This window comes from Nerophis lumbriciformis, linkage group LG14, assembly GCF_033978685.3.
Source record: "Nerophis lumbriciformis linkage group LG14, RoL_Nlum_v2.1, whole genome shotgun sequence".
NCBI lineage: Eukaryota > Metazoa > Chordata > Actinopteri > Syngnathiformes > Syngnathidae > Nerophis > Nerophis lumbriciformis.
Window position 1 is genome coordinate 4,523,824 of NC_084561.2, and position 25,824 is coordinate 4,549,647.

General features: G+C 41.2%; 1 protein-coding gene across 1 annotated transcript in view; it reads right to left on the reverse strand.

Moving 5' to 3' along the window:
• enc3 (ectodermal-neural cortex 3) overlaps nucleotides 1–25,824 on the reverse strand; it is a 52,958-nt gene that overhangs the window by 10,580 nt on the left and 16,554 nt on the right. Inside the window, exon 3 of the mRNA XM_061976198.1 lies at nucleotides 16,981–17,754. Coding sequence (XP_061832182.1) covers nucleotides 17,008–17,754 — 747 coding nt within the window. The 3' untranslated portion in view covers nucleotides 16,981–17,007. The remainder of the gene's footprint in view (nucleotides 1–16,980; nucleotides 17,755–25,824) is intronic.

The window sequence follows — 25,824 nt, forward strand, 5'->3', positions numbered from 1 at the left end:
ACTCCTTACTTTTACTTGAGTAATAAATCTCTAAAGTAACAGTACTCTTACTTGAGTACAATTTCTGGCTACTCTACCCACCTCTGTTAATGACAAATAAAACAATTGCCCAGGCCTGGTATCAAGTCAACTTGTTTCTCCACTCTACTGTTACTTTAATATTGATCATACAAGCAAACACAAGCAACTCATCTTCTGCGTATAGGAATGCAGGCCACACCTTCATTCCTCCCGAATTAGAGGAAGCACGGCTGGCAAGTTTTCAAAAGGACGGGTAATGTCAGCAAGGTGACACCCCCAGTATTTGTGTCCGCTTGTATGACTTCTGGTGTGTGTTTGGAGTTGTGTGCCGTAGAGAGATTGTTAGGGAAACAACTTTAAAACAGCTGAGTGCAGGTTTTCAGCTCTGACATAAACGTGAAATAGAACGAACGAACACACACACACACACGTATTTGTGACCTTCTTGAGACCTGAGAAAAATGCCTACCTCTTTATTACCAGCCTTTCTAGATATATAAAGAAGTGTATTTACAACATTAATAATATATACATTAGAGATGCGCGGATAGGCAATTATTTCATCCGCAACCGCATCAGAAAGTCGTCAACCATCCACCATCCACCCGATGTAACATTTGATCAGAACCGCACCCGCCCGCCATCCGCCCGCACCCGCCCGTTGTTATATATCTAATATAGACGATGCAAGGCATTAGTGCAAAGCAGACGATGCGAGCGAGGGGAAAAAGCACGTCGTCAAAAGTCGTCAAAAGTGTGGGAGTATTTCAATAAACGGCCTAATAATGTTGTATGCACACTGTGTCGAGCGGAAATGGCCTATCATAGCAGCACAACGGCTATGAAGGAACATTTGAAAAGAAAACCGACAGCGTTCTTGCCATCACCATCAACTAGTCAATCGTCCGCGTGCGTATACGTTGTCATCATTACACAAAAACATGAATGTGTCATTTGTATCTGCGTTGTGAATTCATAAACTAAAGCACCGTTTCGCTCTGAGAGGCGCGTTTGGCGTGCCTGTTCAGTGTTTACAAAGACTCGCTCCTCTTTAACGCTGTGGAGAGGCGGGGCCGTTTTGCACTTTTTTGTATTGGATGTTTATCTTTATTTTTGCACATTTTAAAGCAAAATAAGCAATACTTTTAATTTTGAAATGCTTATACTATTGCAGAATATTAAGATTTGCACTGGATGTTTACTTTTATATTTGCACATTAAAAAGCAAATAAGCTACTTTTAATTTTGTTAAATGTTAAAAGTTTTAAATGTTTACATTGTTACAGAATATTTTGTCATGTTGTTGTCAATGTTGACTGAGTGGCCATACTTTTTTTTTGTAAATAAAAGCCAGGCTTTTTGAAAAAACTGGCCTACATTTATTTTTTCCTCTTCATTTTAAATTAAAAAAATAATCGGTAAAAGGAAAAATAATCTATAGATTAATCGAAAAAATAATCTATAGATTAACCGATTAATCGAAAAAATAATCTATAGATTAATCGATGGAAAAATAATCGTTAGCTGCAGCCCTAAACTACACACACTTGTTTTCCGTATTGGGACCATGATTTCGGTCCTAACTTGTCCACTGGTCCTCATATGGAAGCTACTTTTCCTTGTTGATGTCTCAAGAAGGGTAGAAACACAACACACACACACACACACACACGCACACACACGCACACACACACACACACACACACACACACACACACACACACACACACACACACACACACACACACACACACACACACACACACACACACACACACACACACACACTGACCCCAGCTGAAAGTTGTCAGCCTCTGGAGTTAAGTATTTTTAGGCAGGCATTAGTCTCGGCTGCCAAAGTGAGCAAAATATAGCTTTGCTTCTTCTGGTCTTACTCCTGCGGCTACTCCTGTGTGTGTGTGTGTGTGTGTGTGTGTGTGTGTGTGTGTGTGTGTGTGTGTGTGTGTGTGTGTGTGTGTGTGTGTGTGTGTGTGTGTGGTGTTCCCTCTACATTTACTTATCTGTGGTGGCCCGCCACTAATAAGATTTTGGCGCCATCTGCTCGCCCTGGCTCACAAACACAAGACCCACACGAGGGCGGTCTGAGTGTAGCTCCACACTTTTGTGTCATGGCCGATGATGAAATGAAATTCAAGTACATTGCAGGTCTTGTGTGTGTGTGTTCTTGTATTTCTACTCTTCTTGAGACACGAAGAAGGAAAAGTAGCTGTCATATGACGACATTGTGTCTCGGTTTTAAAAGTGCTCCCCCTTTGGTCAACATATGAAATAACAAGTGTGTGTAAGAAATTTAAATGTGCCCCCTTTGGCCAAAAATAATAAAAAAGATCAAATGAATATGTATATAGAGACATACTGTAATAACTTGAAGTAAATAATGAAGGTTAAAAACCAATTGCAAACGGGGCGGGACGGGGGCGTGGCTAAAAGGGGAGGAGTATATTTACAGCTAGAATTCACTGAACGTCAAGTATTTCTTATATATAAATATATATATATATTTATATATAAGAAATACTTGACGTTCAGTGAATTCTAGCTATATATATATATATACACATACCGTATTTTCCGCACTATAAGCCGCACCTAAAAACCACAAATTTTCACAAAAGCTGACAGTGCGGCTTATAGCCCGGTGCGCCTTATGTATGGATTAATATAAATATTTATTTTCATAAAGTTTCGGTCTCGCAACTACGGTAAACAGCCGCCATCTTTTTTCCCCGTAGAAGAGGAAGCGCTTCTTCTTCTATGGTAAGCAACCACCCGCCCCCATAGAAGAAGAAGCGCGCGGGTATTACGTTTCATTTCCTTTGTGTGTTCCATGTTGATATACGACTCCATGCGCGCCCACATCACAGATGGTGTCAAAAAACAAGTGAAGCACACAAATACAACACTCGCCGTCATTCCGGGTGGATTAACCAAAGAACTCCAACCGCTGGATATTGGTGTCAACAGGGCATTTAAAGCACGACTGCGAACGGCGTGGGAACAATGGATGACCGAAGGCGAACACACCTTCACTAAGACAGGGAGACAGCGCCGGACGACATACGCCAACATCTGCCAGTGGATCGTAAATGCCTGGGCGGATATTTCGGTCACAACTGTGGTCCGAGCTTTCCGGAAGGCAATGACTTCGATGAGACATACCATGGTTTATATAGGGCACAGAGTGGGTGGGTACAGGCTGGCCTAGGGGCGTGGTGATTGGCTCATGTGTTACCTAGGAGGTGTTTCCGTCTATGGCGGCATGCTGTTACAATTTCGCTGCGCTTGTTGAGCCTTGTGATTGGAACAATCACAAGGCTTCTTTCAGGAACAAAAACCTGCGAAATACCACAGAACTCAGCAAACACATTTGGGACCTCAAAGACAATAATGTTGAATATTCAATAACATGGCAAATTCTTGCATCCAGCACACCTTACAATAGTGGTAATAAAAGATGCAACCTATGCTTGAAAGAGAAACTGTTTATTATTTACCGTCCAGACCTGTCATCGCTCAACAAGCGCAGCGAAATTGTAACAGCATGCCGCCATAGACGGAAACACCTCCTAGGTAACACATGAGCCAATCACCACGCCCCTAGGCCAGCCTGTACCCACCCACTCTGTGCCCTATATAAACCATGGTATGCGAATGCTCCCATTAAAATCTCCTGACGATTGAGGGTACCCCCCCTCATGAAACAGGCCTGTAGAGATGAAATAGTCTTGTGATTTTTTCCCACACATACATATATATATATATATATATGTAAAATAAATACTTGAATTTCAGTGTTCATTTATTTACACATATACACACACACATAACACTCATCTACTCATTGTTGAGTTAAGGGTTGAATTGTCCATCCTTGTTCTATTCTCTGTCACTATTTTTCTAACCATGCTGAACGTCCTCTCTGATGATGCAATGATGTGTGGCACGCACAAAAGTGCTTTCATCAAATGCACTAGATGGCAGTATTGTCCTGTTTAAGAGTGTCACAACATTGCTGTTTACGGCAGACGAACTGCTTTACGGTATACAAAAAAGTGACTGCTGTTGTTGTGTGTTGTTGCCGCGCTGGGAGGACGTTAATGAAACTGCCTAACAATAAACCCACATAAGAAACCAAGAACTCGCCCTCCATCATTCTATAGTTATAACGTGATTGGGCAGGTACGCTTTTTTATATTGTGGAGGACCTGAGTCTGCCTGAATTTCGGGAGATTTTCGGGAGAAAATTTGTCCCGGGAGGTTTTCGGGAGAGGCGCTGAATTTCGGGAGTCTCCCGGAAAATCCGGGAGGGTTGGCAAGTATGCACTTTGACTGGACTATATTTCTAACAAAGACAAATCATTATTTCTTCTAGATTTTCCAGGACAATGTTTTTTAAAGAAATTCAAAAGACTTTAAAATAGATTTTCTAGATTTTCCAGAATATTTTTTTTGAATTTTAATCATAATAAGTTTGAAGAAATATTTCACAAATATTCTTCGTCGAAAAAACAGAAGCTAAAATGAAGAATTAAATTAAAATGTATTTATTATTATTTACAATTAAAAAAAAAAATTACTTGAACATTGATTTAAATTGTCAGGAAAGAAGAGGAAAGAATTTAAAAGGTAAAAAAGGTACATGTGTTTAAAAATCCTAAAATCATTTTTAAGGTTGTAATTTTTCTCTAAAATTGTCTTTCTGAAAGTTATAAGAAGCAAAGTAAAAAAATAAATGAATTTATTTAAACAAGTGAAGACCAAGTCTTTAAAATATTTTCTTGGATTTTCAAATTCTATTTGAGTTTTGTCTCTCTTAGAATTAAAAATGTCGAGCAAAGCGAGACCAGCTTGCTAGTAAATAAATCAAATTTAAAAGATAGAGGCAGCTCACTGGTAAGTGCTGCTATTTGAGCTATTTTTAGAACAGGCCGGCGGGCGACTCATCTGGTCCTTACGGGCGACCTGGTGCCCGCGGGCACCGCGTTGGTGACCCCTGATATAGAGACATACTGTAATAACGAAGTAAATAATGAAGATTAAAAACCAATTACAAAAAAAATAAATAAAAGTGTTGGAATAATTGTTTGTAAGTTATCACAAAAGAAACGTATTATGAATGCTGTCTTTCGAGGCCTAACAAGAGGAAGAAGGCTCGTAAAACTCCACTGTGATTTCAACACGGACAGATGGCAGGATCTGCTCAACTTCCAGAGGAACTCTCTTTGAAGTGTTAAACTCTCTCTCTCTGAAGTATTTCACAAACTCTCTTCCAACTATTTGGTAACCGAGGTCAACGCTATTTACGACCCGCTGCCCTCTTGAAGTTGCCTTGGTCAGGAGACGGGAGGGGTTATCCATTGTCCTCCAACACCTGCCCCAGCTGGATCCAGGAAGAGCCCAAGCCCGAGAAATCCTCTTCTTGGTCTTCAAAGCGACCGAAAACAATGACTGTTTTACATACTTCCCATTCCTGCTGTGACATGTGTTGGTGCGTGAACATTGAACACCTGAATAAAAGAGGAGACGAAAACCTTCTTCGTCAGAGCGTGGTGCAGTGGCCATGTCTCTCCTCAATATTGAGTCCAAATTTAATTATGTCTGTGTTTGATTCCTTGCCTTTTGTCTTGTTTAATAGATGTCCTCAGTGTTTGAACGTGACAAAAAGCCTACCATTTTTATATTTGCATAGAATGTATATATTATCAATGTTGCAAATACAAATTATTTATGTATCTAGAAAGGGTGGTCCTAAAGAGGTAGGCATTTTTCGGGGGTCTCAAGAAGGTAAGAAATACAAGAATGTGTGCGTGTCAACATTAAGTGTGTGAACGTGGTCCCGCTTCAACAGGTGAGATCCCCGCAAATCTCGGCTTATTCTCCCCTTTTCTCCGCTTTAATTAAACATAAAAGCAGCGGCGGCAGTCAGTCGCCGCGGTAACCACAGAAGGATGCGGCGCCTTGATCTTTTTTACTCAAGCCAGCCTGTCTGTCTCCGTCCCCACCCCCACCCCCCGAAACCCAAAATGCGCGCCGCTCAGACCCCTCACATCCAGCTGTGTCTCGCCCGCCAGTCGGCTTTACGTCACCCCCTTGGCATGGGACGGCGCGCTGGCCGTATGGAAGTTACACGCTTGTTTACCAGAGGGGGGAAGAAAATGTGGTTCCCGCGTCCCAGAAAAGGATCTGTCGGAGTGAAAATAACACGCCTATAGGACAAGTATGCACTTAGGAGGTTCAAAGCGTGCAAAACAAAAGGGCTTGTCCGTACGAGACAAGGTTTAAATAGACGGAAAAGGCGTGCGATGTCGCAACAACAAAAGGAATCCCCGGCCAAAAGCACGCACTAAACACTATGTTTACTTTCGAATCAAAGCTAATAAACACCAAAGCGCCACGCAATAATAAAACATGGTCTTTTAGATGCGGAGACTCAAGCACGTTCGGTCGCATTTAAGAACCTTCCAAACTATGAGACTGTTTTGTCAAGTTTTACATACACTGTAACCTAGTGATGGGTTGATGAGGCGTCATGAAGCGTTTCGACACATTGCAAAACTGTATTGATACTGTGTCGATACTGTGTCACTAAATACTGACATCTGCTGGACATTAAAAATCCCTACAGGCAACCTATGGACCGACTCAACTGACACTGATTTGATGCCCTAGTACAGGGGTCACCAACCTTTTTGAAACCAAAAACTACTTCTTGGGTACTGATTAATGCGAAGGGCTACCAGTTTGATACACACTTAAATAAATAAATATATTGTCATTTGTAAGTTACACGTAAGTGTGATTTAAACAAGAATAGCTAAATAAATACATTTATATATATATAAAAAATGGGTATTTCTGTCTGTCATTCCGTCGTACATTTTTTTTTTCCTTTTACGGAAGGTTTTTTGTAGAGAATAAGTGATGAAAAAAACACTTAATTTAACGGTTTAAAAGAGGAGAAAACACGAAAAAAATTAAAATACAATTTTGAAACATAGTTTATCTTCAATTTCGACTCTTTAAAATTCAAAATTCAACCGACAAAAAGAAGAGAAAAACTAGCTAATTGAATCTTTTTGAAAAAATTAAAAAAATAATTTAGTAATTTTTCCTGATTAAGATACATTTTAGAATTTTGTTTTAAATTGGTTAAAATCCAATCTGCACTTTGTTAGAATATATAACAAATTGGACCAAGCTATATTTCTAACAAAGACAAATCAGTATTTCTTCTAGATTTTCCAGAACAAAATTTTTAAAAGAAATTCAAAATACTTGGAAATAAGATTTAAATTTGATTCTACAGATTTTCTAGATTTGCCAGAATATTTTTTTTTTGAATTTTAATCATAGTAAGTTTGAAGAAATATTTCAAATATTCTTCGTCGAAAAAACAGAAGCTAAAATATTTATTATTCTAAAAAAACAAAAAACAAAACTTGAACATTGATTTAAATTGTCAGGAAAGAAGAGGAAGAAATTTAAAAGGTAAAAAGGTATATTTGTTTAAAAATCCTAAAATCATTTTTAAGGTTGTATTTTTTTCTCTAAAATTGTATTTCTAAAAGTAATAAGAAGCAAAGTAAAAAATAAATGAATTTATTTAAACAAGTGAAGACCCATCCATCCATCCATTTTCTACCGCTTATTCCAAGTGAAGACCAAGTCTTTAAAATATTTTCTTGGATTTTCAAATTCTATTTGAGTTTTGTCTCTTTTAGAATTAAAAAATGTCGAGCAAAGCGAGACCAGCTTGCTAGTAAATAAATAAAATTTAAAAAATAGAGGCAGCTCACTGGTAAGTGCTGCTCTTTGAGCTATTTTTAGAACAGGCGAGCGGGCGACTGATCTGGTCCTTACGGGCTACCTGGTGACCGCGGGCACCGCGTTGGTGACCCCTGCCCTAGTATATACAATAATATAAACCAAGTCATTGTATTTCATTTAGGATTATTTCATATCTTCATTTAAATAAAAATATATTTTTCTCTTTTTTAGATACAGTCAATAAATAATGTGAACATGTATCATAACATGGAAATCTAAGAGAACGTGTTGTGGATGATTGTGGACTGGGAATTTTTTTAATTTTATTTTTTTTTACACATTTTTATTAAAAAAAAAAAAAAAAAAAATGTTCCGACGTATTACATTTTAGACGATTTCTCTTCTTAGTTATTATTTCTCCGGCTGTAGAAAAGAGCCGCTCACAGGGCACAGAGGAGGCGTCAGTGCGACACAGTTGGCGTATCGGTCACGTGACCAAAACAGCTCATGATCGGTCACGTGACTTTCTAAAAGCGGTACGCGCACCGACACAGGGTTTCGCTCTATGAGCTCGACGCATGCGCCGATGCATCGGTGTTGCCGGACCCATCACTACTGTAACCTAAGGGTGTAACGGTACACAAAAATTTCGGTTCAGTACGTACCTCGGTTTAGAGGTCATGGTTCGGTTCATTTTCGGTACAGTAAGAAAACAACAAAATATACATTTTCTGGTTATTTATTTACCAAAATTTGTAAACAATGGCTTTATCCTTTTAACACAACAATAACCGTATTTTTCGGAGTATAAGTCGCACCGGCCGAAAATGCATAATAAAGAAGGGAAAAAACATAAATAAATAAATGATAAATGGGTTGTACTTGTATAGCGCTTTTCTACCTTCAAGGTACTCAAAGCGCTTTGACACTACTTCCACATTTACCCATTCACACACACATTCACACACTGATGGAGGGAGCTGCCATGCAAGGCGCTAACCAGCACCCATCAGGAGCAAGGGTGAAGTGTCTTGCTCAGGACACAACGGACATGACAAGGTTGGTACTAGGTGGGGATTGAACCAGGGACCCTCGGGTCGCGCACGGCCATTCTTCCACTGCGCCACGCCGTCCCTACATCAGTGTTTCCCACACATTCATTTATTTGTGGCGGCCCGCCACGAAAGAATTACGTCTGCCACAAATGGATTTTTCGGCTTTTGACTCGCTCGACCGCTCATAAAAGCAATGGGACTGTCTGTGAATGTTGCTTGTAGTTACACCTCCGGTGCAGTAGGTGGCGGTAGCCTACTATGCATTGTAACTCCGCCAATAGCACTTAATTCACCTGGTGGGCCATAAGAAGAAGAAGAAGAAGAAGAAGAAGAAGAGGGACGAATGGACGGACGGGATCAAAATACTCGCCGGCTACTTTTCATAATGATGGCGCTTCCTACGTTTCTACCTCAAACGTCCAAAAGCTGCTGAAAGCCTTGATCCAGGATGCCATAGGGAAAAAATCTTAAATGGTGCCTTTTGGCGATAGTTAGCAGCTTGGTGGCTCATAGCCAACTAGCTAACGCTTGCTAGCGTGGTAGCTTTGCTTCATTTTTACAGGTGTTATAGGTAGATAGGTTATAGCTGCATCGCTCGCGGCTCGTCATATATTTAACGTTAATCCGCAATTTCACCGAGCGTTTCACCGACGAGCTAACGTGTCCAGGTTATAGCCCTGTTGTCAATAAACACACATGGACTGAAGCTAAATTGTCCACTGTCCACTGCAGCATGTGAATGCATTGAAAAGAATAAAATCTGAGCCAACCAGCTGTTAAAATGTTGTCCAGGTTAATGTTTTGGCCATTAAAGGCCCTTCATTTCAAGATTTCAACTGTGATCGGGCTTTAAACAGGTGGCTGACCTGTTCAGATGGGTATAACTGCTACTGGTCAAATAAAGTGAAATAGCATTTAATTTTACATGTATGCAATGCCATTTAAATGTAATTATAGATAATAATAATAATAATAATTACTGTGTAGTGTTGTAAATAGTCAACGGGAAGAATTTTAGTAAGATATAAGCCATGAGCACTACACAGCCAGAAAAAAACCTAGGCAGGACAAGTAAAAATATTGGGGCAAGTAGATTTGAGAAGTCGGGCAAGTAGAAAAAAAGCTTAACGTTGAACCCTGCATGTGTTGAGCTGCTGCCGCTTAAGGTTAGACGGCACTGTACATAGAGCGCTTTCGCTCGTTAGTAATAATTCTAATGTTGGATGTTCACTCCTTCACACAGATGAGTAGAGAAAAATATTTTCAACGGCCGAAAAGGGCTCGACTTGGAGAGGAGGTAGGCCTACAGTCCGGACCACAGGTGCGACCTGTTCAGCAGCAGCAGGAGGAGGAGGAGGAGTTTGACTGACTGTGGCAGGACACCTCCGCCTCTGTTTCACTTCATGTTGCTGGTAAATAATATGGTTGTAGTAGTAGGCTAAAGTTAAATTATTTAGTATTCACTAATTAAAGGGGCAGAGCTTTAAGAGACATTTTAGCTTTTATATTTTATAAGATATATTTTTTGTAGGAACCACAATTAATGAATATATTTCAGTGAATCACTAATTGTTCAAATCTGTATATAAATATGTACATAAAATGTTGTAATTATATTCCAACTCCGCGTTCTTCTTGGTCATCGGCGCTGCCGCCGCCACCACCACCCGCCGCCCACACCACCACAAATAGATGCCTGTCCTGTGGGAAACACTGAACATATATAAGTCGCACTGGAGTATAAGTCGCATTTTTGGGGGAAATTTATTTGATAAAAGCCAACACCAAGAATAGACATTTGAAAGGCAATTTAAAATAAATGAAGAATAGTGAACAACAGGCTGAATAAGTGTACGTTATATGAGGCATAAATAACCAACTGGTATGTTAACGTAACATATTATGGTAAGAGTCATTCAAATAACTATAACATATAGAACATGCTATACGTTTACCAAACAATCTGTCGCTAAATCCCATGAAATCTTATACGTCTAGTCTCTTACGTGAATGAGATAAATAATATTATTTGATATTTTACGCTAACGTGTTAATCATTTCACACATAAGTCGCTCCTGAGTATAAGTCGCACCCCCGGCCAAACTATGAAAAAAACTGCGAGTTATAGTCCGAAAAATACGGCACACACAGGGTCGATTGCCAGGGTTAATGCAGTCAACATATATAAAATAAAAACTAAATAAGATAAGGCTCAGAATTGGTTTCTTAACAAAACATTTCTACATATAAAGTGCAACATTAAACTGCTTCAAGTTGTTGCTCAGATTAAATAAAATGACAAAACTTTTCTTTGACATACAAAAAGTGCAACATTAAACAATTTCAAGTCAACTCAGCCTCAGATTAACATTTCTTTCCCTCCCCCCCCCCAGCCTTTAACCCTGGTGACTTTCACTCAATGTTCATGTTTTTTGCCAGAAAAATCAGTTTATCCACATTGTCTGCAGAAAGAGGAGAACTGCTTGCAGTTAAAATGTCTCCAGCTGTGGAAAATACCCTTTCACTGGGCACGGAGGTAGCAGGTATGGCGAGGTAGTACCTGGCTAACTTGTGGCAGTAAGAGGATATATGGGCTCGTTCTTCCACCATAGAAGTGGGTCAAAATCTAGCTTTTAATGCAATATGGTCTTAAATCTGCTGCTATAAAAACATTTGTTATTGCTTTAGCCCTGCCTGACTCGCCGAGGAGAGGCTGCTTGAATGCGGCAAACCAGTAATTACAGTCTGCAAAACGATGTGTTGTTGTTGAGTGTCGGTGCTGTCTAGAGCTCGGCAGAGTAACCGTGTAATACTCTTCCATATCAGTAGGTGGCAGCAGGTTGCTTTGTAGATGTCGGAAACAGCGGGAGGCAGTGTGCAGGTAAAAAAGGTATCTAATGCTTAAATCAAAAATCAACAAAAGGTGAGTGCCCCTAAGAAAAGGTATTGAAGCTTAGGGAAGGCTATGCAGAACGAAACTAAAACTGAACTGGCTACAAAGTAAACAAAAACGGAATGCTGGACGACAGCAGAGGTGGGTAGAGTAGCCAGAAATTGTACTCAAGTAAGAGTACTGTTACTTTAGAGATTTATTACTCAAGTAAAAATAAGGAGTAGTCACCCAAATATTTACTTGAGTAAAAGTAAAAAGTATGTTGTGAAAAAACTACTCAAGTACTGAGTAACTGATGAGTAACATATACACACACACACATATATATATATATATATATACACACATATATATACACATATACATACATTGATATATACAGTATATAATTTATATTTATTTATTTTGCCGTTTTTGTTTACATGTTAAAGGTGTTTTAATGAATATACATGCATGTTTAACACATATAGATTCCTTTCTTTCATAAAGACAAGAATATAAGTTGGTGTATTACCTGATTCTGATGACTTGCATTGATTGTAATCAGACAGTCGTGATGATAACGTCCACGTTTTCAAATGGAGGAGAAAAAAAGTTCCTCCTTTCTGTCTAATACCACATGAAAGTGGTTGGTTTTTGGCTTCTTATTCGTCCAGCTTCCATATTCGTTTTTATACACTTTACAAGAAATACATTGGCGGCAAACTCCGTAGCTTGCTAGCTTGTTTGCGCTGGCTTTCGGAGACTCTTATTTTGAAAGCGCAGGCGCGATGGAGCGGCACTTTTATTGTGAAGACAGGAACTGTGCAGTCAGTCTTTAGGCTTTTGACGGTATGTACGGTTGAAATAAAAAAGTATCTTTTTTCCTTCACACTTTTGATTGATTGATAGGAACTTTTATTAGTAGATTGCACAGTACAGTACATATTCCGTACAATTGACCACTAAATGGTAACACCCCATTAAGTTTTTCAACTTGTTTAAGTCAGGTCATGTGACCACCTGGCTCTGTTTGATTGGTCCAACGTCACCGGTGACTGCATCTGATTGGTGGAACGGAGTGAACGTCACCAGTGACTGTATTTGTTGAAACGCAGGCACTATGAAGGTCTGTCTGACAGACCAAAACAAACAAAGCGTGCATTAACAGATCGATAAAAATTAGTAGCGAGTAGCGAGCTGAATGTAGATAAAAGTAGCGGAGTAAAAGTAGCGTTTCTTCTCTATAAATATACCGTATTTTCCGCACCATAAGGCGCCCTGGGTTATAAGCCGCGCCTTCAATGAACGGCATATTTCAAAACTTTGTCCACCTATAAGCCGCCCCGTGTTGTAAGCCGCATCTAACTGCGCTAAAGGAATGTCAAAAAAACAGTCAAATAGGTCAGTCAAACTTTAATAATATATTAAAACCAGCGTGATGTGGGCGCGCATGGAGTCGTATATCAACATGGACGAAGCTGCGTGAAAAAAGCCACCCGGCCTCTTCGCGTAAACTTAAACTTACCTTAACCACTCGCTCAACTTTTCTTCATCCATCCCTTCGAGTTAGCTTTTATGATGACGCCGGCTGGAAAGGTCTCTTTTGGCAAGGTCTTCCTTTTGAATATCACCATGGGTGGAAGTTTCTGGCCATTAGCATGGCAAGCTAGAACCACAGTGAAGGATGACTTCTCATTCCCTGTGGTGCGAATATTCACCGTACGTGCTCCCGTTGTATCCACAGTGCGGTTCACAGGAATATCAGTTGCTGTGAAATAGTAGTCCGTGTGCGGATGGAGAGATTGCGTCTTTTCATGAACCGGATCCCTGTCGCTTTGTAGGAGCCATTTTGTGGTCTTTACAGATGTAAACACACAAAGGAAATGATAATATCCGCGCGCTTTTTCTTCTTCTACGCGGGCAGGTGGTTGCTTACAGTAGAAGAAGAAGCGCTTCCTGTTCTATGGGGGCGGGTGCTTACCTTGGCGGTTGCTTGCGTAGAAGAAGAAGCGCTTCCTGTTCTACCGGGAAAAAAGATGGCGGCTGTTTACCGAAGTTGCGAGACCGAAACTTTATGAAAATGAATCTTAATATTTATCCATATATAAAGCGCACCGGGTTATAAGGCGCACTGTCAGCTTTTGAGAAAATTTGTGGTTTTTAGGTGCGCCTTATAGTGCGGAAAATACGGTACTCAAGTAAAAGTAAAAGTATGTTGCATTAAAACTACTCTTAGAAGTACAATTTATCCCAAAAGTTACTCAAGTAGATGTAACGGAGTAAATGTAGCGCGTTACTACCCACCTCTGGACGACAGCAAAGACTTACTGTGGAGCAAAGACGGCGTCCACATTGTACATCCGAACATAACAATCAACAATGTCCCCACAAAGAAGGATAAAAACAACTGAAATTGTCTTGATTGCTAAAACAAAGCAGATGCGGGAAATATCGCTCAAAAGAAGACATGAAACTGCTAAAGGAAAATACCAAAAAAAGAGAAAAAGCCACCAAAATAGGAGCGCAAGACAAGAACTAAAACACTACACACAGGAAAACCGCAAAAAACTCAAAATAAGTCACCGCGTGATGTGACAGGTGGTGACAGTACACCTCCTTTGAGACAAGAGCTATATTGATGCTTGGTTGGTTATGGTTTAAAGTCATACCCAACAATTGCCACAACAACTTTTTACTGTCAACGCAAAAAATGTGCCTTGGCTCAAAAAAAGGTTGAAAAACACTGGTCTAGAGTTTTGCCACGGTTATAACTTCTCAGTTATTACTTAACTTTTTGCACGGCCCTCTTTTTAAAGGTTTCTGTTTGAATCCACAGCCCTAAACGTGTTCCTAACGTCCTCACATACCTGCCAACTTTTGAAATCAGAAAAACCTAGTAGCCAGGGTCCAGGGGCCGCAGGCCCCGGTAGCTCCAGGACAAAGTCCTGGTGGGGGGTTCAGGCCCCCCGACGCAAAATGATTATTAGCATCCAGACAGGTTAAAATGTTGCTAAAACCATCACTTTTCTATCAGTCACAGTGACTTTTCAAAACAAAAATATTACAGCAAAAATCATATGGGTTGATTGACATGTTTATTCTGTAAGCTAACTTCAATAGTTTGAAATTATTTTGACAGTTAATGCCAGTTATCCTGTCAACCTTTCACAAGACTTCAATTTGTTAATTGAAAGTATAAACACTTTTTACAGTAAACAAATAGTAAAACAGTACTAAACAATTCCATTAAAAAAAAAATTGGTGTCATTATTAACTTTCTGTCCAAGCTTGTATAATCTACTGCCTTGTTCAATTGTAAAAAATATTCTGTGCCTAAAATTCACATTTTTATCACAATTATCATACTGTAAACATGGTAAGCTAACTTCATTAAAATTAATAGTCCTGTCAATAGCATGGAATTACAATTCAAATGTAGTTTTTTTGTAAGCCTTTCAAAAGAATTCAAAATATGAAAAATGAATGAAAATTTATTGAAGCCATCAGACACTTGAAAAGTGGCACATCACATCTCTAATGTAATCATTTTAACTTTTCAACAGAAATAGCACTGCAAAAATATTAAGGACATACTTCTGTATTTTGGTAGTTATGCTGTCAACATTTAACAAGATTTCTTCTACTTGGACTTGAAAGCATAAATAGTATAAACACTTTTAACAGTATAACAGTACTAAACAATTCCAATAGATAACATTGGTGTCATTACCTTTTTGTGGCTAAAATCAAAATTTAGCAACGGCATTAGACTTGTGTTTTTTTGTCCCAACGTGGTCTTTTACATCGCTAATTCCTCCGTGTCCGATCGAAAAATCTTGTCTGCACAAGGTGCAATTCGCGTAGTTTTCACCCTTTTTGGAACGGATAATTATTCCCGGATAGGCTTTTGAATATTCTTCACGGAATGACTGCAGTTTTCTTTTCGGTTTAAGACTCGTTTACGATTTTTCTCCGGCTGATTCCATGATCGTTCGCTCGTTTGGAAACAATGGCAACTGGTGCCTCGTGCTTGGCAGCGGTGCTATAAATAGCCTCGCGCATGGCATTCGGAATGGCTCGATAGGAAGTTACGAGAAGCAGTGTCGATTGTGATTGTTGTTACGCGATTTCGTGAATAAAACTTAAAAAAAAAAAAAAAATGTAATTAATGAAAAACCGTATTTTTTATCACTGCAACCGTAACCCGGAATAGGTTGATGAAAACCATACTAATTACGGGAAAACCGGAGTAGTTGGCAGGTATGACAAAAGGTGAGTGCCCCTAAGAAAAGGTATTGAAGCTTAGGGAAGGCTATGCAGAACGAAACTAAAACTGAACTGGCTACAAAGTCAACAAAAACAGAATGCTGGACGACAGCAAAGACTTACTGTGGAGCAAAGACGGCGTCCACATTGTACATCCGAACATGACATGACAATCAACAATGTCCCCACAAAGAAGGATAAAAACAACTGAAATTGTCTTGATTGCTAAAACAAAGCAGATGCGGGAAATATCCCTCAAAAGAAGACATGGAACTGCTACAGGAAAATACCAAAAAAAGAGAAAAAGCCACCAAAATAGGAGCGCAAGACTAGAACTAAAACACTACACAGGAAAACCGCAAAAAACTCAAAATAAGTCACCGCGTGATGTGACAGGTGGTGACAGTACACCTCTTTTGAGACAAGAGCTATATTGATGCTTGGTTGGTTATGGTTTAAAGTCATATCCAACAATTGCCACAACAACTTTTTACTGTCAACGCAAAAAATGTGCCTTGGCTCAAAAAAAGGTTGAAAAACACTGGTCTAGAGTTTTGCCACGGTTATAACTTCTCAGTTATTACTTAACTTTTTGCACGGCCCTCTTTTTAAAGGTTTCTGTTTGAATCCACAGCCCTAAACGTGTTCCTAACGTCCTCAAGTCCCGGGCCTGGACTCCATGGCAGCCAGCTGGCCTACCTGCCACTACAAGCCCAGGCCTGATCCGATGACAGAGGTCTCTCTGTTGCGGCGCTCGCTCTGTAATTAGCAACGCCGCCGACATTCCTCCAGCTCTGCAGACCGGGGGCTGCCGTGTGTTTACCCAACACCCGCTCGCCACAGCGGCGAGATAATGTGTAACTGTAACCAGCGGCAACCATGACAACAGTGCGGGCCTGGAAACCGGCCTAGTCCGGCTCAAACTGACGTTCACCTGCGAGAGAGAGAGAGGGTTTTAGGTCGGGAACACTCACCGCCTGGATGCGGTCCAGATGAGGTCTCTAGGCTGACAGGTACTTCCATGTGCTGACGAAGGCCGTGGGAATGAGCGAGTAGGGAACGCTGGTCACGCTGTCCCAGGAGTCCGACGACGGGTCGTAGCAGTCCAGCGTCTTGCACCTCTGCGCCCCAAAGTAGCCGCCGACGACGTACAGTCTGTTTCCCGACGCCACGGCGTGGCAGCTGATCCGTTTGGCCGTCACGTCGCCGAACTTGGACCACTGGTACGTCTCGCTGTTGAAGCGGTACGCGGAGCTGGCGGAGAATTCCGTGTCGCCGCCGATCACGACCACGTGGCTCCCGACGACCGCCGCCGCCGTGTAGCGCCAAAGCTGCGGACACGTCGCCGGGACGGTCCAGCGGTTCTGGCAGGGGTCAAAGCACTGCACCTTGGGGTACTTGTCCCTGTTCGCGCTGGTTCCTCCGAAGGCAAACAGCTTGTTTTTGGCGCCGACCACGGCGGCGTTGCTCACGCCTTCTCTGAGCGGCGCCACCAGCGCCCATTTGTTCGTCTGAGGGTCGTACTGCTCCACCTGTTTGAGCGACACGGAGGGGGAGGCGGGGAAGGACCCCGCGAGAGAGGTGTGTCCTCCCACAACGTAAAGCGTGTGGTCCAGCTCCGCCGACCCGTGTCCGAACCTGGCGACCAACATGGGCGCCGCTTTGGACCACTCGTCGTGCAGAGTGTCGTAGACCCAGACGTCTTTGGAGGCGCCGTTCTCAGAGCCACGCCCCCCTGTGACATAAACCTGCAACACATGGACCAAATATGAGTGTCACAAAAAAATAATCTATAAATAAATAGGGGTGTAACGGTACGTGTACCGTATTTTCCGCACTATTAGCCGCACCTAAAAACCACAAATGTACTCAAAAGCTGACAGTGCGGCTTATAACCCGGTGCGCTTTATATATGGATTAATATTAAGATTCATTTTCATAAAGTTTCGGTCTCGCAACTACGGTAAACAGCCGCCATCTTTTTTGCCCGTAGAAGAGGAAGTGCTTCTTCTTCTACGCAAGCAACCGCCAAGGTAAGCACCCGCCCCCATAGAACAGGAAGCGCTTCTTCTTCTACTGTAAGCAACCACCCGCCCGCGTAGAAGAAGAAGAAGCGCGCGGATATTACCGTACCGGTACGTTTCATTTCCTTTGTGTGTTTACATCTGTAAAGACCACAAAATGGCTCCTACTAAGCGTCAGGGATCCGGTTCATGAAAAGACGCAATCTCTCCATCCGCACACGGATTACTATTTCACAGCAACTGATATTCCTGTGAAACGCACTGTGGATACAACGGGAGCACGTACGGTGAATATTCGCACCACAGGGAATGAGAAGTCATCCTTCACTGTGGTTCTAGCTTGCCATGCTAATGGCCAGAAACTTCCACCCATGGTGATATTCAAAAGGAAGACCTTGCCAAAAGAGACCTTTCCAGCCGGCGTCATCATAAAAGCTAACTCGAAGGGATGGATGGATGAAGAAAAGATGAGCGAGTGGTTAAGGTAAGTTTACGCGAAGAGGCCGGGTGGCTTTTTTCACGCAGCTCCGTCCATGTTGATATACGACTCCATGCGCGCCCACATCACGCTGGTTTTTAATATATTATTAAAGTTTGACTGACCTATCTGACTGTTTTTTTTGACATTCCTTTAGCGCAGTTAGATGCGGCTTATAACACGGGGCGTCTTATAGGTGGACAAAGTTTTGAAATATGCCGTTCATTGAAGGCGCGGCTTATAACCCAGGGCGCCTTATGGTGCGGAAAATACGGTATTTGTATTGAACCGTTTCGGTACGGGGGTTTCGGTTCGGTTCGGAGGTGTACCGAACGAGTTTCCACACGGACATATTAGGGATGTCCCGATCCAGGTTTTTGCACTTCCGATCTGATACCGATACTGTTTTTGCATTTCCGATCCGATATCGATACTGACCTATCCGAGCATGTATTAAAGTTTAAAGTTATTTAGCCTACTTAGTTGTCAGAATCATGTTGAAAAGGGTTTTAGTACTCTTGATAACAACTAGCCAGCTGAATTAGGGGAGTTTGAATAATACACAATGGTTGGTAACAAGAAACTGACCTGTTTATTCAAGGATAAACACAAAATAGACAAAATTATACATGACAAACAGAAATGGCATCATTGAACTAGGGCTGGGCGATATGGCCTTTTTTTAATATTTGCGATATTTTAAGGCCATATTGCGATACACGATATACAGGTAAAAGCCAGTAAATTAGAATATTTTGAAAAACTTGATTTATTTCAGTAATTGCATTCAAAAGGTGTAACTTGTACATTATATTTATTCATTGCACACAGACTGATGCATTCAAATGTTTATTTCATTTAATTTTGATGATTTGAAGTGGCAACAAATGAAAGTCCAAAATTCCGTGTGTCACAAAATTAGAATATTACTTAAGGCTAATACAAAAAAGGGATTTTTAGAAATGTTGGCCAACTGAAAAGTATGAAAATGAAAAATATGAGCATGTACAATACTCAATACTTGGTTGGAGCTCCTTTTGCCTCAATTACTGCGTTAATGCGGCGTGGCATGGAGTCGATGAGTTTCTGGCACTGCTCAGGTGTTATGAGAGCCCAGGTTGCTCTGATAGTGGCCTTCAACTCTTCTGCGTTTTTGGGTCTGGCATTCTGCATCTTCCTTTTCACAATACCCCACAGATTTTCTATGGGGCTAAGGTCAGGGGAGTTGGCGGGCCAATTTAGAACAGAAATACCATGGTCCGTAAACCAGGCACGGGTAGATTTTGCGCTGTGTGCAGGCGCCAAGTCCTGTTGGAACTTGAAATCTCCATCTCCATAGAGCAGGTCAGCAGCAGGAAGCATGAAGTGCTCTAAAACTTGCTGGTAGACGGCTGCGTTGACCCTGGATCTCAGGAAACAGAGTGGACCGACACCAGCAGATGACATGGCACCCCAAACCATCACTGATGGTGGAAACTTTACACTAGACTTCAGGCAACGTGGATCCTGTGCCTCTCCTGTCTTCCTCCAGACTCTGGGACCTCGATTTCCAAAGGAAATGCAAAATTTGCATGGTTGGGTGATGGTTTGGGGTGCCATGTCATCTGCTGGTGTCGGTGAGAATTGTGGATGTGTTGAAGGTGTGCTGGAAAATGCGGAACGGAAATTACGGAGCAGCAGAAAAGTGGAATGTATTATTTAAATCGGTGCGTTGGAAAACACGGACCGGAGTCTTTTTTAAAACTGGATCTGGATCGGCATTTTCCCATGCCTTGCCGATACGCAATTTTTGGCAAATATCGGCAGCCGATCCGATCGGGACATCCCTAGTTAAGATCTCCCGTTTGGGCACTTTTCGGCTCGCAGTGTGATACAACAATGGAGGACGGAGGTTTGCCGACGTTGTTCAGCAGCAGCTTCTGACAACACGTCAAACATGCTAACCCATTTGAAGCGTCACCACCGCATTCAAGCAGCCTCTCCTCGGCGAGTCAGGCAGGGCTAAAGCAATAACAAATGTTTTTATAGCAGCAGATATAAGTCCATATTGCATTAAAAACTAGATTTTGACCCACTTCTATGGTGGAAGAACAATGAGCCCATATTAGGGATGTCCCGATCCGATATTTGCCAAAAATTGCGTATCGGCAAGGCATGGGAAAATGCCGATCCAGATCCAGTTTAAAAAAAAAACTCCGGTCCGTGTTTCCCAACGCACCGATTTAAATAATACATTCCACTTTTCTGCTGCTCCCTAATATCCGTTCCGCATTTTCCAGCACACCTTCAACACATCCACAATTCTCACGCAGTTGCTTTTAGCTGCTGGCATTACACGACAGGCTCTTCTCACTCTTTCCTGTGTCTCCCTCTCACAGACAGCAAGTGCACCTTCTTACATACGTCACATACTGTCACGACATACGTCACATACTGTCACGTCATACGTCACATACGTATACGTCCTCCCCGAGCAGAGAGGTAGCAGCATGGCTAACCTTAGCTGTGATGCTAGCGCAGCCGTGCGAGCAACGCTCCCTCTAAGGTGCTCGCCTGTGCAATTGCGCACTGTTTAAGCGTCCTCTGCGCATAGCAAATCTATGCCACGCACAAAATCAAATAAAAAAATAAGCGCATAACAATTTTCGACACACGGACACGACAGAGACAACAGTTTTCGTCATCATTGTTCAAATATTGTGACGTCTGTCGAGACGCTGATCTCCATTCGGTGCCACACGTCCACACCATCAAAATGCCGAGGCAAAAATTTCCACATCATTTTTTTAGTTGTGATTTCCTTCTCTGCATGAAAGTTTAAAAGTAGCATATATTAATGCAGTATGAAGAAGAATGTTTTAATGTAGACATGCAAGCCTTGAAAGAACATTTTGAAAATCAAGACTATCGTATTTTCCGCACCATAAGGCGCCCTGGGTTATAAGCCGCGCCTTCAATGAACGGCATATTTCAAAACTTTGTCCACCTATAAGCCGCCCCGTGTTGTAAGCCGCATCTAACTGCGCTAAAGGAATGTCAAAAAAACAGTTAAATAGGTCAGTCAAACTTTAATAATATATTAAAACCAGCGTGATGTGGGCGCGCATGGAGTCGTATATCAACATGGACGAAGCTGCGTGAAAAAAGCCACCCGGCCTCTTCGCGTAAACTTAAACTTACCTTAACCACTCGCTCATCTTTTCTTCATTCATCCCTTCGAGTTAGCTTTTATGATGACGCCGGCTGGAAAGGTCTCTTTTGGCAAGGTCTTCCTTTTGAATATCACCATGGGTGGAAGTTTCTGGCCATTAGCATGGCAAGCTAGAACCACAGTGAAGGATGACTTCTCATTCCCTGTGGTGCGAATATTCACCGTACGTGCTCCCGTTGTATCCACAGTGCGGTTCACAGGAATATCAGTTGCTGTGAAATAGTAATCCGTGTGCGGATCGAGAGATTGCGTCTTTTCATGAACCGGATCCCTGTCGTTTAGTAGGAGCCATTTTGTGGTCTTTACAGATGTAAACACACAAAGGAAATGAAGTACGGTAATATCCGCGCGCTTTTCCTTCTTCTACGCGGGCGGGTGGTTGCTTACAGTAGAAGAAGAAGCGCTTCCTGTTCTATGGGGGCGGGTGCTTACCTTGGCGGTTGCTTGCGTAGAAGAAGAAGCGCTTCCTGTTCTACCGGGAAAAAAGATGGCGGCTGTTTACCGTAGTTACGAGACCGAAACTTTATGAAAATGAATCTTAATATTTATCCATATATAAAGCGCACCGGGTTATAAGGCGCACTGTCAGCTTTTGAGAAAATTTGTGGTTTTTAGGTGCGCCTTATAGTGCGGAAAATACGGTACATTTCCTGCAAATGGGTGCATTTCTACCCTATATTTTAACTTTAGATTTATTCTCATATCAAACTCTTTTGGCTGTCTTTTTGACACTTACATCCGGCGCCCCCCTCCACACCCTGGATTATAAATAATGTAAATAATTCAATGTGATTATCTTGTGTGATGACTGTATTATGATGATAGTATATATCTGATAGTATATATCTGTATCATGAATCAATTTAAGTGGACCCCGTCTTAAACAAGTTGAAAAACTTATTGGGGTGTTACCATTTAGTGGTCAATTGTACGGAATATGTACTTCACTGTGCAACCTACTAATAAAAGTCTCAACTAATCAATCAAAACACATAGAATCATCATACTGCTGTGATTATATGCATCAAGTGTTCATTCAAGGCTAAGGCAAAATATCGAGATATATATTGTGTATCGCAATATGGCCTTAAAATATCGCAATATTAAAAAAAGGCCATATCGCCCAGCCCGAGTTTCAATGATGCCATTTCTGTTTGTCATGTATAATTTTGTCTATTTTGTGTTTATCCTTGAATAAACAGGTCAGTTTCTTGTTACCAACCATTGTGTATTATTCAAACTCCCCTAATTCAGCTGGCTAGTTGTTATCAAGAGTACTAAAACCCTTTTCAACATGATTCTGACAACTAAGTAGGCTAAATAACTTTAAACTTTAATACATGCTCGGATAGGCCAGTATCGGTATCGGTCAGTATCGGTATCGGATCGGAAATGCAAAAACAATATCGGTATCGGATCGGAAGTGCAAAAACCTGGATCGGGACATCCCTAATTGGGGTGTTACCATTTAGTGGTCAATTGTCGGGAATATGTACTGTACTGTGCAATCTACTAATAAAAGTCTCAATCAATCAATCAATAAAAGCACTTTATATGTAGAAAAGTTTTGTTAAGAAACCATTCTGAGCCTTATCTTGTTTAGTTTTTATTTGATATATGTTGACCACATTAACCCTGGCAATGGACCCTGTGTGTATATGTATGGTATGCCATTGTTTACAAATTTGGTGAATAAATAACCAAAAAAATTTATATTTTGTTGTTTTCTTACTGTACCGAAAATGAACCGTACCGTGACCTCTAAACCGAGGTATTTTTGTGTACCGTTACACCCCTATAAATAAATAAAAAAATTAAAAATTAATTAAAATAATATTGTGCAAATTTTTTTAAATGATCTTGGAACTGAAAAATCAAAGAATGCGGGGGCCATTTTGATATTTTTTCATTTCCAAAACCAATACATTATTCAGTACGTGCAGTTAAAAAAATAGCAGTGGGCCACAAATGGTCCCCCGTCCGCACTTTGGGCAAATCTGCTTTAAGGGCAGCAAATAGGAGACAGATGTCTTCAAGCTAGCTAGATAAGCTACACTCTTAGAAATAAAAGTGCTAAGTGGAACCATATATGGTTCTTCGGCTCGTCCTCATAGGAGAACCCTTTTTGGCTCCAGGTAGAACCTTTTTATAAAGGTTCCACCTGGAACCCTTTTGGAGGGTTCTACCTAGAACTGTGTGTGTAAGGTTCCACCCAGAACCCCCCCCCCCCCCATGAGAGGTTCTACAAAGAACCCACGCAGGGAGTTCCACTAAGAACCCTTTCGTATTTCAAGGGTTTCATCTAGAACCCACACAGGGAGTTCCACTAAGAACCCTTTTGTATTTCAAGACTTTCATCTAGAACCCACGCAGGGAGTTCCACTAAGAACCCTTTCGTATTTCAAGGGTTTCATCTAGAACCCACACAGGGAGTTCCACTAAGAACCCTTTCATTTGTCAAGGGTTTCATCTAGAACCTATGCAGGGAGTTCCACTAAGAACCCTTTCATGTTTCAAGGGTTTCATCTAGAACCCACACAGGGAGTTCCACAAAGAACTCTTTCATGTTTCAAGGGTTTCATCTAGACCTGACACAGGGGGTTCTAAAAACATCCCTTTTCAAAGGTTTTCACCGATAACCGTCTTGTCTTCTGAGGGTTCTATAAAGAACCATATTGTATTCTACAGATCAGTTTAGTTCATATTATATTGTGGTCATTTATCATGTTGACATTGAACAAACATTCAAAACATTTTAATGAGAAAAACATTTATTTAAAGATAGGCACCATTATTGGCAAATGTTATCAGGAAGTATGTCCCTGGTGACACAGGATCTTACCCATGCTTTCAACAATCCCTGAAGAACTCTTTCTTCCAAAAACGGTTCTCTGGATCAAAATAGTTCTTACTGGAACCCTTAGTGTTAGTGAGAACCCTTTTAAAACCAATTATTCAGAAAAGGGGTTTTAAAGGGTTCTCTGGATCAAAATGGTTCTTACTGGAACCATTAGCGTTACCAAGAACCCTTGAAAAACCCTTTCTTCGGGAAAGGGTTTTTCAGAAGCAAATGGTTCCAGTTAGAACCTCAGCCCTTGTAGAAGAACCCTTTTAGAACCCTTATTTCTAAGAGTGTAGTAGGGGCAAAGCGTCAACAAGGTTTTCCATTGTTGGAGACGGCACGTAAACAAAGACAATAGGAATGCTGGTAATAAGAAAGAAGATTTTTTTTTTTTTTTTACAAAAAATAAAATATGTATTAATGGCACAATGACACACACATACCACCTCCTCACCCACACCCCACGCCTTTGCCATCCCTTAAACTCCTTAGGGGCGATGGACGGCTGGAGCAGCGCTAGAAAAGCTGCAGCTTCTGCACTGGAGACCCCCTTGTACCTTCCTGTTGCAAGTCTTGTGGTTTCTATGTCGTAACATGTGCATGTGTGCTTAGCAGCTATCAAGTTGGGTTTTTTTTGGCCCCAGACCCCCCCCCCCCCCCCTCCTCAATAGGAGCCCAGTCTGAAATTGAATTTGACATCTGGAGCTAAAGTCATAGAGAAGCAAAAAATATGACTAAATTGGCGAAGCTGTATTTTTATGTACACTTTGTTTTATGGAAAGTTTAGTTAGGAAAAAATATTAATTATTAAATTTTGTTAATTTATTTTAGAACATCCGCCGGAACTTTCTTGCCACGCTTTGAGCCCAGCGGCTTGTAAAACGGTGCGGCTAATTTATGGATTTTTCTTTGCTGACGGCTATAAAGCAAAGGGTTTTCCCTATTCACATGCGAAGACTCTTAAATGGCGTGTTATTGTTTGTGCTACGGCGCCATCTTTTGCTGACTGCAGGTGCTGTGGGGTGAAAGTGATTTTCAGCTGTTTGAAGCTTTGAACCGGAAGCAGAAGTGCCAGTCAGTCTTCTTGTCGTCCGTAGCGTTTCTACTCGTTTGGCTTCTTCGTTCGTCACTCCAAGCAACGTTTGTAAGTTTTACAATATAACTAAAACAATTCTTACTTACTAAACCGTCCCATGTGGGATGTCTGTAGGAGTGTTTTCAAGCATATTTGTACGTGCCGTCGTAATGTAATGAAGCTAGCGT